At 35.4% G+C, this 15,446-nt stretch overlaps 1 protein-coding gene across 1 annotated transcript in view; it reads left to right on the top strand.

Moving 5' to 3' along the window:
• The window catches only part of MNAT1 (MNAT1 component of CDK activating kinase), a 176,047-nt gene that overhangs the window by 59,440 nt on the left and 101,161 nt on the right, over window positions 1-15,446 (top strand). Inside the window, exons 4-5 of the mRNA XM_033109018.1 lie at window positions 8,728-8,831; window positions 15,093-15,233. Of these exons, the coding sequence (XP_032964909.1) occupies window positions 8,728-8,831; window positions 15,093-15,233 (245 nt within the window). The remainder of the gene's footprint in view (window positions 1-8,727; window positions 8,832-15,092; window positions 15,234-15,446) is intronic.

Here is a 15,446-nt window from a genome sequence, read left to right as displayed (position 1 = left end):
AGCAAGTTGAATACACGGTCATAAGTCCAAGCAGGCAGGCAGGATGACTAAAACAAACTAATGGATAAAGAAGGTGGGGAAGAAGGTATCTTGATTTTGGACCAAAGTTCTGGTTGAACCATAACTTTTAAAAAATATATATTTTTTGCTATGAGATGAATTACTTTGAAGATATGAACAACCTGGGGCCGGTAGGTAAAATGAAGTTCATGTCCAGAAGTGGGAGCTAGGATTGACAGCAAATCTAGATATAAGGGATATACAATAAATATGTAATCTTTTCTTTACCAGACAGGGAAACTGTGGCTCAGCACATTTAATTTGAAAGTGATGCTACTATTATTCATATTTAGGAAGGCCTATCTTCGTTTGCAGTATATTGAAGCTCTCTTAATCAACCTCCACTTAATTGTCTCATTGCAATAACTGACATTTCCCAGTTTTTTCATAAAATGTACTGACTGATGCCCAAAGCATAATGAATGCATGATAAATCCTGTCCATTAGATGTGCTCAAGTAGACTACTTTTCTTACCAATTCAGTTATACACCAAAAGTTGGTTGCATTGTTAACCAAACCTTCTTATTCCAGTGATACTTGGTATTAAAATTATGTAATTTAATTAAGTAGTTTATAAGGTTGGAAAAAATTGTAAAACTCCAGAAGGATTCTCCTTTTCATGTTCTTGGTCCACTTTAAAAACAATATAGAAGACAGGTATAGTTTATACAAGAAACTCCAGTCAAAGACTAGACTATGGCTCTATGTAATTTAGAAAATGACTATGCTTGACTATATCTGTTTTAGGTTAAAATTTTTAAGGAGTATATATGTGTTTCCTTCCTTTAACAGATTTTTCTAAATAATCAATTACTAATCCTTATTATGTTGGGTAAAGAGCAATTCTATTATATTTGAAGATATTGATGAAGTTTGGGACCTAGTCTCATGGACTTAGAGTTTATTTTCTGAACTTCAGCTCAATTCAGCAAATATTAATTGTTCTATGTGAATTGCTTTACTTGCTGGGGATATATGATCTTTGCCTTCAATAAGTTCAGAGTCTAAAGGGGGAGATGATTATGCAAACTAATAACTATAATGTGAAAATAGTATAGGCACTTATTTATAAAGTGTTGGAGGAATACAGATACCAAAACAATTCAGTATTGGGAAATAGAGGTATAATGTGGTCAAGTTCAGAGAAGGGGTCACCTTTGAGTGTGATCATAAAAGATGAGTAGGGATTTACCAGGTAGAAAATGGAAGAACATTTGTAGCAAAAATCAAAATCACAGAGATGCGAGGGTGTTGGGCGTATTAGAGAATGAGTGCATAATCTGTTAGAGGTAAATAGTACTGGGAATGACTGGAAATGAGGCCTGAAAAACAGACGACCTCAGTTAATGAGGGCTTTGTAAGCTAGGCTGTGAGAGTAAGAATTTATTCTGTGACCAGTGGTGAACCAGTGGGACAGTGTGATAGTGATGTGGAATATTGACAAGAGATACCCAAGGCTGGGAAATCATTTTTAAGGGGCCATTACAGCAGTTTGGATGAGAAGCAATGAAAGCTTGGAGTAGGTTAGCAGGGATCCCAGATAAAGGAGATGCTTTAGAAACAGAATATTCAAGTGACTAATTTGATGTCGGAAAGAGCAGGCAAGAATGAATTAAAATAATCTGACCTTGATATTCATCAGGAAAATGAAAGCTGGAGAGCAGGCAGTATTTTTTTGTTTTGTTTTGTTGGGTGGAAAGTGTATAAATGAGGGAAAGACTAGTTTTAGCCATTTTAAGTTTTGTTAGGGTGTGGCTGGCTCCACCACTTAGTTGTGTGTCATTGTTCTGATTGTTGTGGTATAAATAAAACTTCCTTTAGAAATCTTGTTTCAATAGCTATTTACTTTTTGTGTTTTATTCATGGTTTTAAAGATGATTAGTTAGATATTATATCTGTATTGGCTATCTCTGTGTTAATCAAAAATATAAGATGTCAATTTCATGGGCACCTGCTAAATGCTAGACTGAGCTATACTCATATTATCTCATATAACAATTTTCACAACTCCAGGAGACAGGCATTTTATCCCTATATTACATATAAAACAAAAAAGAGGCAGAGAGAACTTAGGTATTGTGTCAAAGATCACATAAATAATGGTGCCAAATTATGAACATAGGTTGCGTTGTTTGTTTGTTTGTTTGTTTTCCTGACTCTCAGAGCCCATGAAAGTGCTTCGTAGTGTCCAAGAGTAGTTAGCAGTCTGAGTCTAGAACATGGGGTGTTGATTGGTGGAATAGTGGGACATGAGAGGAAAGGAAAAGGAGGTTGTGGGCATGTTTTGAAGCATCTTACAGGGAGAAGGGTGCCCTTGAAGGTGCTTAGGCCTAGATTGAGAGGAAGAGAGTTGTTAGGGTGGCTAAGGAATCAGGTTGGAGGATTTATAAATTGGGGATTGGTCTGTTATATAAATTCCATTATGAATCCTTTGAACATCACAAATAAAACATTTAAAAATATTAGAATTTTGAGTAATGGCGTAAAAATTACAATATAGGGGGCACACATGAAGATGAACTTTCTTACAGCATTAACAATAGGCTCTTTTCTGTGGTTATGACAATCTAAACATAAAAAGTCTTGTTCTTTTGGCCTCAGGGATTATCTCAAAGGTTTGTTCTTAGTTTCATAATAGACAGATTATTCTTTTGGTTCAGGATATGCTTATTTTAAAAGGGTGAGAAAGGCCTAAGGGCTTTAATTATAAATTCTGGAGGTCAAAAAGTCTTCGAAATTGTACTTAAGTAACATTAAATCTTTCAGAAAATACAATAGGTTTTTTTGTTGGCTTTTAATACTTCACTAAAGGCAAGTCAACATCTGAGCTACACAAGTAACCAGATAAAGGGCCAAATGATTGTATAGAAAATTATCTTCTATTCCTTTTTCTTCAAGGTTATTATACTAACCTGATTGATTGTGGCGTGAATGAGACTTGCTCCATATGAAAAGTTTTTAAAATAGTAATCCATTGTTGTGTTTTCTTTTTCTTCTTTTTAAAGGGAGAGCTTTGTATTATTTATGATTCGGATTCACATCTGTCATATTGGTATTACCTTTTTAATTTAAAAAAATTAAAAAATGAATTAAACAAATTGGTTCTTATAGTTTTATTGGAATTCATCAAAGTTTTTAATAAGCATAAAAGAAATAAATTGTATATAAGCATAATTTCACTTACTGTTTAACTTTACGTATTTTTGGGTTTTATTTAATGGAAGGTTTAAATCAGTAGTACACTGTCTAGCTTAATGATAAACTGATGTTTTTTTTCTTGAACTGCTCTAAACATTCCAGAAGAGTTCAACATAGGATGTCAATTTGATTACCTTTATGTCTCAGTAGATTCATACCATAAGAAACCAAGATTATTTGTTCCTGTAGTTTTGCATCTGCTTATTTTGGCATCTATATCATTCAATTCTCTAATTATAAAGATTATTTTAAATCTATAATTATAAAGGTAATTATAAATGTTAGTATTGGTTTATTTTTTTACTCTCGTGATAATTCAAATATTTTTTTGAGTTCTTACCAGATGGGAAATTCCCTTTTGTAAAATAAACTTTATTTTTAGAGCAGTTTTAGATCCACAGCAAAATTAAGTGGAAAGCACAGAGATTTCCCATCTACCTACTACCTCACACATGCACAGACTCCCCAACTATAAACATTCCCCCTCCAGAGTGGTACATTTGCTATAATTGATGAACCTGCATTAACATACTCGTATCATTATTGCCTGAAGCCCATAGTTTACATTAGGGTTTACTCTTGGTGTTGTGCGTTGTATGGGCTTGGACGAATGTATTATAGCATGTATCTACCACTGTGGTATGGTCCACAACAGTTTCACAGCCCTAAAAATCCTCTGTGTTCTCTGCCTATTGTCCCTCCTCTCTTTTCCCCCCAGCCTCTGGTGACCACCTATCTTTTTACTGTCTCCATAGTTTTGCTTTCTCCAGAGTGTCATGTAATTGGAATCATATCGTATGTAGCCTTCTCAAATTGGCTTTTTTTCACTTAGTAATATGCATTTAACTTTCTTCCATGTCTTTTCATGGGTTCATAGCTCATTTCTTTTTAGTACTGAATAATACTCTGTTGTCTGGATGAACCACAGTTTATTCATCCATTCACCTACTGAAGGACATCTTTGTTGCTTCCATGTTTTGGCAATTGTGAATAAAGCTGCTGTAAACATTCATGTGTAGGTTTTTGTGTGGACATAATTTTCAGCTCCATTGGATAAATATCAAAGAGTGCAATTACTGGGTTGTATGGTAAGAGTATGTATAGTTTTGTAAGAAACCATCAAGGTGTCCTTGCAAAGTGGCTGTGCCAGTTTGCATTCTCTCTGCAATGAATGAGAGTTACTGTTGCTTCACATTTTTGCCAGCATTTAGTGTTGTCAGTATTTTGGATTTTGGCCATATTGGATTTTGATGTGTTTTGGAAATTTTTCATTTAAGTAGTGGGCGTGATAAAGATGAATCAGACCTAGAATCTGCCCTCAAGGGACACTCTAGTCGATCAAATAGATATGTACATTGAAAATAATTATACAAGGTAGAAAGTGGATATATGCTACCACAATGATATTAGGTAATGTATTGTGGGCATTTGGGGATGGAGAGATTGTACTTGCAAAGTGAATTAAAAGGAAGATCCTGCGTATTAAATTGGATATAGAAGGGTGGGCCAGATACAGATATCCAAAATTGTCCTGGTTTGAGGTTGGTACTAAGATGGGCCCTCTGGGAGCAGTGTGATGGTAGGTATGGAGGTGGGAAGGTGTGGGGTCTGTACACGTGCAGAGGAATAGCTGAACTGGCCTAGCAGTGGTTTTTAGGAACAGAGAGAAGCAATACAACTAGTATTGTAGAGAACAGGCTAGGCTTTGGAATCAGATAGTCTAGGTTAAAATCCTGGTTCCAACATTTACTAGCTGTATACCTGGGATATAATTATTTAATATCTTTAAACCTTGTCTGTAAAGTATGAATAATAGTAGTACCTACGATCTCTTAAGGTTATTAGGAGGATTCAGTGATGTAATTAGGTCAAATGCTGGGCACAGTGCCTGTCATAGGCCTGTCATAGTGCATGTGATATTTCACAGAGATTTGATTCACACACACACAACACACACACACATACACACACAATACACACGAGTGTATTCTTCAAGCAAAATTTTGAGGAGATTACTTCAAGCCAACAAGTGAGGGCAAGCCACTCTGATTGGAATTGCTTTTTCTCTCTTTCCCTTGCTTCTTAAAGAGGCTCTGAGGAATCTGCAGAACTCACAAAGCAGAGGGAAAAGTAATAGGAGAGGTAAGATTGGATTATTTTTTCAAGGCATTATGGATGCAGAAGCAATGAGTGAACTTAGTGACTCATGACTGAATGACATAATCAGAACTTTGTTTTAGAAGGGTTAATTTGTATCTGATTCCATTGAAAGGATAGTTTATTCCTTTAATAATTATTTATTCAGTAACTAGCATAGCACTAAATATTTAATGAATGAAACAAGGATACTTTTAGTTTTTCCCTATTATCTCTTGATCATATAGTTTCTTGTATTATTACTTTAATGTCACGTGTGTAGGGCTGATCTCCCTAATAAGTGTTAGTCTTTGAAAACAGGAAGTTCTCTTGTATGCTCACAGCACCATAGTGTTGGGAACCTAATAGATAATCATTAAATTCTTTTCTCCTTTCCTTTTTTCTTTCCCTTATGTCTAGATGATATAGAGATTGTATAAAATACGATTTTTGAATGCAAGATGAAGTGCAAAGTAATGAATGCTATGTATGTGTACAAATCATGTAAAGTAGAAAGATTTTTATATGAGCTCTAAACAATGTTTTCAACATTTGTAAGATGAGTAAGTTATTTCTCGTTAGGGGAATCAGGGAGAACTTCATGGAAAAGTATTTGGGTAGACAAAGTCTGGGTATATTTTCATAGTAAGAAAAGGGGATCAGGCATTTTGGGCAGAATGGTGTGATCAAAGGAATTGTTGCAGGAAGTGTGGGGGACATTTGAAAAATGCAGAGCTGTCTAGTTTCATGAGAGGTCTTTATTAAGTAAGGGGAGATGAAAGTGGTTATAACCAGATTGTTAGTGTATAGCCAGTAGTTAGAGCCAGAAGGGTTCTGAATTCTAAAAGTGTTTAATTTTTTTTTTTTTCCTAGTAAAGGTGGGGAAGGCAGAAGGGATAAGAGAGGACTATAGAATGGTGGAGGTGGAAGGTGATACAAGGTATGCTTCAAAAATATTAGTCTGGCAGCATTGTGTATTATGGATGGGATTAGGGTATAGAGTAAGATGCAGAGATTCTGGAGATAAGAAGTTCAGTCAGAGATCATTATACATTATTTAGAGAAAAATAAGATCCAGGCTTGGTGTATTGGCAAGGTGCTTAGAGATGAAGGGCAGTTTTAAAGAGATTTTGGTGGTAAAATCTGCAGGATTTGGTAACTGGTGCTTGTAGAATGTAAAGGAGAGTAGGTCAGCTGAAGGAAGTGTTAAATCTTGATGTTTTAATATGATAGTCCTATCACTAACAGTAAAGAAGTTACAAGGAGGAGCAAATTTGGAGATGTTTGTGTGTTTGGTTTTCTATAAATGCACTGAGATAGTGTTAGCTTTTTCTAGCATTTATTTGGCTGAAGCTGGGAAGTGATGACATTGCCCAAGGAACATAGAGGGAGGAAAGAGGTCAAAAGCCGGAATCCTTCAGATTGCGGTGCCAATAAGAGCCAGAGATGGACACAAGAATGAGTTTTGGAATACTAGAAGGAAGATCAGGAAACTGTATTAACAAATTAGTCAAGCAAAGGAAGTGCCTGAGGAAAAAGTGATCAGCGTTATTATGTGCACATAGATGTTGAGGGTGGTGGAGGCTGTGAACGATTATTGGATTTGGATGGCCTGTTAAGTATAAGGAGTAAGTTGTGAGTGGTTGGCAGACATGGTGGAATCAGACCATATTAACTAATGGATCACAGTTGCCCTTCTGAGTGACAGGGCTAGTTTGGAGTTTTCTTCTCTGACTGTTTTGTATTGGGGCCAGAATGTGGTTTATGGAGAATGCCCTACATTGCGTCCTAGACAGATTTACTGGTTTAGCACCATTACTACTTTCTTTTCTACTTTTCTTTCTTTCTTTTTTTTTTTTTTAATTTATTGGGGTGATTTTTTTTTTCTTCTTTCTTTTCTACTTTTCGATAAAAAAGTGAAGACATAGCTGGAGGTCTATTGTTTCTCATTTTCTCTCATTTCTCGCAGAGTTTTAGAATTGCATATAATAGAATCAAGGATTGATTTTATTTTTCTACATACCTAAATGAGCCTGGATTTTCAACAATGATTATAATAAATTGATGTTTTGAAATATGTTGGCCTTTTGAGGAGATAAAAATTGATTTGTGGGTGAGATTGGTCTTTTGAGTATGTTTGATGACCTTACTCAAAAAACAGGTAGCCCCATGTTGGGCCTCCAATACTACTTTTCAAATCTTACAGGACTCTGAAATCCCAAACTCTTTTAAGAACTTTTTTAAATGGTTGTTAGTAGTTAAAGGAAGGAGTAAGACGGGGAAGGAATCTGTAGAAACACTGAGTAGAGCAGTTATTTAGGGTAGATCAAACCTGTTTATAGGACAAACAGCAGGAAGCAATGGTAAGTAATTGGAGAAGGGGTACAAGGCCTAATAATGGATGGAGAAAGATTACAGAGGAAGCCAAGGGTGGTCTGAATTGAATTATGAAACAGAAGAGTCTTAATGATATGGATCCTTCTTTAGAAAGGCTCATGAGGATGGTGGTACTTTATATATACTAAAAGAGGTTTTTGTTTTTGGTTCAGAGTATTACCTAAAGATTTACCTTTTGATTTATCTATGTAAACTTAGAAAGGAGTAGGCATTTATAATTCAAATTATTTTGAGTCGGAATTATAAAAAAGACAGGTCCAACTTACTAAAAACTCATCACCTATCGTAACATTTCTCAGCAGCTTCTCTAATGAAATTATTTCAGTCTGAAGTTTTGGTGCCAGTTTATCCTTTACCTTTCCTGTTAAGTTTCAACTCTTATCCGTTTCATACTTTTCCAGATCTGTTTCAATTTTTTTCCATAGTATATGGGAAATAATTCATGCTTGTGAATAGCTATGTTGGAGACCATTAGAGTGTAAATAAAACCAGTTTTTAAAAAACAAACTATATAAGTATATGATATTTTTTATTCTTTGGATAATTTTTGTTTGTTTCTGGAGCACAGAAACTTTTGAATATTGATTCTGATTAGTGTAGCAGATTCTCTTACTCTTTTCATTTAAAAAATTTAAGCATTCTTTCATATGCTTTTAAAGAGTAGGTACTATAAAAATAAAATCTAATGTGATTATGGCAAGGACATATTTTGTGATAGTCTGACAGTCATTCCTTTATATTGGGCTCAGAAAACATGGTTGCTAAAGTAGAGCTAGTCTCTAAAATAGGTAGTAGGTAACAGGACACAAATAGAGCTGTAAGGAATGACAACCTGATGAATTAAGAAGTCACTGTGATGAATATTTGGTTTTTATTGTTTGCTTAAGATTTATATTAAAACTATATTTCCTGTCATTGTTTCCTTTCTGATGCAGTTTTCAACTTGACCAACAATGTGGATTTGGACAACACCAAAAAGAAAATGGAGATATACCAAAAGGAAAACAAAGATGTCATTCAGAAAAATAAACTAAAGCTGGTTGGTTGCTAAGTATTTTCTTCTTTTGTGTTAGAAATGACTGCTTCTACATGATCCTTTAAAAAGCTGTTGTCCTCTAAAAGTAGTTGTATTAACGAAGGATTTAGCTGAAGTTTAGGCCAGAAATACTAATATACAAATATATGTGTGTATATGGAGGAGGTACACATTACTATAGCAAAAACAACTTTGGTGGAACTATTAAAACGTATTCTATAAAGGAGAAAGAATTGTACGCATGCAGAGATTTAATTGTCTTAACTTATACAGTTTAACTATTATTTCTTTAGTATAATTTGGCTCTCTAGTTTTGGGGGTAATCAGAGGTAATTATTATTATTTTTCTTTTTATATTATTAGTTTCAGGTGTACAAAACAACGCAATGATTAGATATTTACGCACCTAACAAAGTGATAACCCCAAGTCTACTACCCATCTGAAACCATACATTGCTATATTATTATACAGTATTGTTATATATTATATTATATTATATATTATATATATTATATATTATATTATTATATTATACAGTATTATTGACTATATTCACTATGCTGTACTTTATATCCCGTGACTATACATATATATTTTAAAATTATAGTTGACATTCAATATTATTTTATATTAGTTTCAGGAGTACAGTGCAGTGGTTAAGCATTTATATAATTTACGAAGTGATCCCCCTGATTAGTCCAGTACCCATCTGACACCCTATATAGTCTTTACAATATTATTGACTATATTCCCCATAATGTATTTCACATCCCTTTGACTGTATTGTAACTACCAATTTGTACTTCCTAATCCCTTCACGTTGCTCACCCATTCCCCGCAACCCTCCTCTCACCTAGCAACCAACCATCAGTTCTCTGTATCTATGAGTCTATTTCTGTTTTGTTTGTTCATTTATTCTGTTCTTTAGATTCCACATATAGTGAGATCATATGGTCAGAGGTAATTATTTTTGAGGTACTTTATCAGGAATTTGTAATCATTGGTAAAAATGATAGTTATATTTGGATCACATAGCTTGTATTTTCAACTTGTGCTTTGAGGACCTTCCTTCTTGTAGTCTGAGAGTGCTTTATTTAGGCCAGGGGTGTCCAAACTGCGGCCCGCGGGCCAACTGCAGCCCATGATCCATTGTTAATTGGCCCGCAGCAAATTCCAAAAATATATTTAGTTTACTTAAATAAACCAGGTGAGGCAATACGTACTTCACCTCGAGTGAGTGGCCCGGCTGTTTGTGTATTTTACTGCATATGGCCCTTGGTGAAAAACGTTGAAAAAAGTTTGGACACCCCTGATTTAGGCACTTTCCTGCCATAAAGCTCTTAAGGAATTCACACTATATTCTCATTCCATTCATACCCAGCTTGGCTTCTTTAAAAAGGTGTCTCATTTCTGAAAGCATCAGTGTGCTGTAAAAATTATTGTCTTTGCCCAATAGCCTTTTCCGGGTACATCAGAAAATACATACAAAGTAGGTGACTTGTTGTTTTACCCCTGCTTAACTCAATAGTGGAAGGTTGTTCCTTTCAAGTGAGTGCTTTTTTTCATTAATAGTTTTAAGCTAAGAAATAATACTGAGAGTTTCAGTGAAAGAACAATCTAATTTTAAGCTGGTTATATTGTTTTAGAGTAGTAATTTCTAATTATCTGAAAACTTTATGATGATGGGTTATTGAATAAAACAAATACTTTATTTCATTTATGTTACAATGAGATTATTTGAACTGCTTCTATTCTTTATATTAAAATGTTGAAGTCTCACTGTTCCAGAAACATGAATGTTATATCAAAGAAGAAAAGAAAAAATGCAATCTCTTGCCCATAAAGTGATTAGGCCCATAAAGTGACCCATTTTTGACATAGAGAAACTATTACTGAGTTGTCTGCTGGGGAGATCTTGTTTCATGGAGCTGGCACCTAACATTCATCAGTGTGAGCATGGAGAAACTGACTAAAGGTGGTCTAATCTTGAAATAGAGTCTTAGTGAAGATTAGCTTAATTTTTATTTTTAGTTTTCTGGATTCTCATCAGCAGGAGAGATTGCTGCATTAGAATGTCTATCAATTTAGCACACAAAAAATCAGTTCAATAAACACTTGTTGAACATCTGCAAAGGTTAAGGTATACAAAGATGAATAAGAACCCTGGTTCTCCAGAGAGCACGTAATTTCAGTACAATTGTCACCAGCATATGAAAAGTGCTGTGTGCTTGTTATTAGGGGAGTATAGAAGAGGGATACATAGTCCATTCTGTGAAGATTGGAAAGGCATTCTGGGCAAGCTAATGCCTGGATGGAGCCTTGAAGGACAAGTAGAAGTTACCAACATGAAGGTAGGACAGGGGTGTGGGTAGGGAGGCTGCTACAAGGACAGTCCAGGCAGAAAGAAATCATGAGCAAAGGCAAGAAAGCATGGCTAACTCAGGGCGAGTTCTGAGAGTTGTAAATAGTTCTATATTGCCAAAGTTTAGTAGAGAGCTGAAGTTGGAGAATTAGAAAGGGCCTAGGTCACGTAAGACCTTTTATATTGGGAAAAGTAATTTGGTTTTATATAGACCAGTTGTTTTTATGTGTTAACAGTTGAACTCTTTTTTTTTTTTTTAATGAAAGCTTGCTCAGAATACTTTGGTTGAAGCGATAATGGGACAAGAGATAGGCTGGATTCTCATCTCAATCTCTGCTGCAGTGTTCCTTAAGGCATTTGATTAGGGAATTCCCAGGATTCCTTAGAGTAATGTTATAAGAACCTGACTGTTGATGATTGCCATTGAAGGGTTTCCAGCAAGGTGATAATAAGGTATTGTCTTTATTAGAATAGATTTAGTGGTTTCGTGGAGGTTGAATTTGAGAGGCTCAAGCATGGAGTTCAGGAGTCCAATGGGAGGTTATCGCAGTCATGTAGGTGAATTCAGAGGTGATTCAAACAGAAATGGGGAGGTAGGGATAAATCAGAGAAATTTTTTGAGTTTAAAATAGCTAGTTTTACTTACAGATATGAAGTGGGATGTGAATGCAAGGCAAGTTGATTGGGTAAGGTAGTGCTATTAGGAAGAACACAGAGACCTTTAGTCTTTCAGCCTGCTTCCCTTGTCTCAGTCCAATACCTTCTTTATTGTCCCCCTACCCCCATGATTGATTTTTAATGATGGTTATTTCCCCAGTAATTCAATCAGCTGGCCAACCAGTATTTATTGAGGCCTACTATGTACAAAATACTCATATATTCTATTTCAGTGATGAGAAAATTGAGGCAACCAGTTAGTTCCTCATTGCTAAACCCGCCAGACTCTTTATTGGTTTGAATTTGGCCTATACGCAGTGTTTGTTGCAGGCTTCTCCCTTGATGTTGAAACTCTTCCTTAACGTTTGTGGGGCCACACTACTGCTTCTTGAGTACCTCATCCTGCTCTTCTCACCTTCCTCTTTCATCCTCCTAATAGGCCTATCTTTCCTTCTTGTCTCTTAAACACAGGTTCCTCTCAGTGTTTCTGTTTATGTGTTACTCCTTTATGCTAATTACTCTCAAATGTTTCTGCAGTTTGTTAGTTTTCTCCTGAGCTCCTAGAATTATATTATGTAATATATCCTTATATCTGTTGTGGTTAACAGACATTTCTTTCTGTATGTATTATAGGCACTTGTAATACAGCATTCCAGAACTGAACATTTTAAACTTCACTGTCACACCTATTTCTATGTTTTTTATCCATTTGTTCAAGCCATATCTGCTCAGTCTTCATGTCCTGTTGGTCATCTTTTCTTATCATTTTTCAAACCTAGTTCCTCCTCTAATTCTATTCCAATTGCCTTATCTAGGGCCCTCATCATTTCTTATCTGGGTTATTGAAATATTTTTCTAACTAGCCTTCCTGTCTTCAGTCTTGAACCCCATTGATCTGTATACTGCTTCACCACTTCTGGTCATCTTTCTAAACTCATCCCTCAGATTTCCTTAAATCTTCCCAGTTTCCTTGTATAGTACATATTCCCTGAGTACGGTAAGGTAGACCTTCCATGATCTGCCTTCTGCTTGCCTGTCCAGCTTTCTCTAGAGCTTTCCCCAGCCCTACACTTCATGACTTGGTCATACCAAGCATTCCAGCTTGATTCATGTCTTTGCAGGTTCCTTCCCCCCCCCCCCGCCCCCCGCCCATGGCCATTCTACTCTCCAGTGGGGCTAAGTACCTACTGTTGAAGTCTTAGCTCAATCTCCTCTATGTATTAGTTTCCTAGAGCTGCTATAAGAAATTACCAGAATTATCGCAACAGGAATTTATTTTCTCACGGTTCTGGAGGCTAGAAGTGTGGAATCAAGGTGTCATCAGGGCCACGTTCTTCTCTCTAAAAGCTCTGGGGAAAAATCCTTCCTTGCCTTTCTAGCTTTTGCTGGTTGCCGGCAACCTTTAGCACCACTCTGCTCTCTGTCTCTGTCTTCACATGGCCTCCTCCCCTGTGTGTCTGTGTCCATATTTCCGGTATGACGTTAACTTGTTTACATCTACAGAGACCCTTTGTCCAAAGAAGATCACTTTTGCAGGTACCGGAGCTTAAGACTTTAACATATATTTTGGGGAGACACATTCAACCCACAACATTCTGTATGAAATCTTTTCTAACTCTGCTCTGCTTGTCCTCCATCATCGCAAGTGGGGAGTCCTCCACTCTATCAATTCTGTTCCCACTGTACCCTGTGTACACCTCTCTAAAAACTTGTCATACTGAATTGCTTAAATGTTACTGCTTTGTCATCTTTTTCTGTTTATGGGCCTCCAATCAAATAGTTCACTTTTCCAGCCCTCATATTATAGCCCCTAACTTTTTACATTTATTCCTACTTATCCTTCCAGATAAAATTTGAAGTCTCTTCTCCACTAGGGGCCTGAGTTAGAGTAACAGCCTCAGTACTAGAGGAGGAAAAGTTTGTAAAATTATAGGGAGAGATGCTAATACAACTTAGTGACCGATATTTAATTTAAGGGGAGTGGCGGGTGGGGGAGAGGGAGTAAATGAAGATGAATTTGAGGTTTCAGCTTGAGATGACTGAGATATAGGTGTGCAGTTAGTAGAAATAAGGAGTATAGGAGGATGGTCAGCTTTGAGAGACCAGATGCTAAACTTAATTTTGGATATACAGAGTTTAAATGGTAAGTGAAACATCTTTTTGCATGAGAACTTTTGTTTTTTGGGGGGAGTTTATCTAATATGTGAAATTAAAAAAATCCAATAGTGTGTTTTAAATATTATTTTATATAAAAACATACTTTTCTCTGAGGTCTCTGTTAATTCATATATTATGTGAGTGATATATGAATTATATATCTGTCTCCCCCCCACTCTATGTTTGACTTCAGTTACCATAAATTCTCAGTGTTCTACTGAATTAAAAAGAAAAATACTACAATATTTTCAAGAGTAAGAGTCATGGTTTTAAAATAAAGCCATTCAGATTTTACTGTATTTTTTATTCGTAAGATCAAAGACTAGGTATGATACTGCTTTTAAGTATGAGTTAGAGTTGGAATAAATTTCAGAGCCTGGAAGTATTTAATATTTCTGAGGAACTTCATAAAAGGGGAATGAGTAGATCTGTAATTAATTGTATGTGCATATTAGCTTTGAATTTTGAATTTTTTCAGTTCACAAAGAGGACTCTTGAAATTTATACGCTTGTGTTAGAAAATAACTTCAGTTTTTTAAAACTTAATGAATTCTGTTTGGAATTCTAGAATCATAAAGATTTATTTTAGCTTCGGAAAAAGAAGTTAAGTACTATGATAACTTTTCATTCTCTTATGTGTTCTGGAAATTGTTGCTATTAAATAAGCCAGTCTTTTAAATGGAGTATTTCAATCAATAATTCTATATGGAGATTGTTGTTATTCTGTTTTTTGTTCTGTTTTGTTTTCCTTGTTTAATCCCCTAAAATAAATGACTTGAAACTGTCTGTAATAATGTAAATAAACCCATTAGTAAGCACAGTTTCTACAGTTCTGCAGCTGGGCTCAGTGTACTTTGTTAAGTAAGGTGTTTGTTTACTGCTAGATGTCATCCTCTTTAATAGTAACATGTCCACATGAAATAAAAGGAATTCTAGTTCCTTCAACGTGGAATTGCTGCACTATTAAATAATAAATGACGAGCGAGCATGTTTTGTGCTTCCAAAACAGAAAGAATCAGTGTGTGGTATAGGATTGATGTTAGTTACTAAATTTATTCCATGCCATATATAAATGTTTCTGTTTTAGACTCGGGAACAGGAGGAATTGGAAGAAGCTTTAGAAGTAGAACGACAGGAAAATGAGCAAAGAAGACTGTTTATACAAAAAGAAGAACAACTGCAGCAAATTCTAAAAAGAAAGAATAAGCAGGCTTTTTTGGATGAACTGGTATGTATTAATGTTAATTGGGATAAAAAATCGTTAGTCTTCAGGGTTTATCTTTCCTATTTATTATACTGGATAATGGCATTTCAATGGCATTTCTACAGTTTGTGCTGGGGTATTCAACTTCTATTTCTTTATTTTAAAAAACCTTTGTCAATATCTATTTTATTTCAGACGAGAGAGTAATATTATAACTGACATAATCCAGTGTACTAT

The sequence above is a fragment of the Rhinolophus ferrumequinum genome, chromosome 6, assembly GCF_004115265.2.
Source record: "Rhinolophus ferrumequinum isolate MPI-CBG mRhiFer1 chromosome 6, mRhiFer1_v1.p, whole genome shotgun sequence".
Lineage (NCBI taxonomy): Eukaryota > Metazoa > Chordata > Mammalia > Chiroptera > Rhinolophidae > Rhinolophus > Rhinolophus ferrumequinum.
Note: the sequence above shows the minus strand (reverse complement) of the source record. Positions and strands in the feature narration are given on the sequence as shown.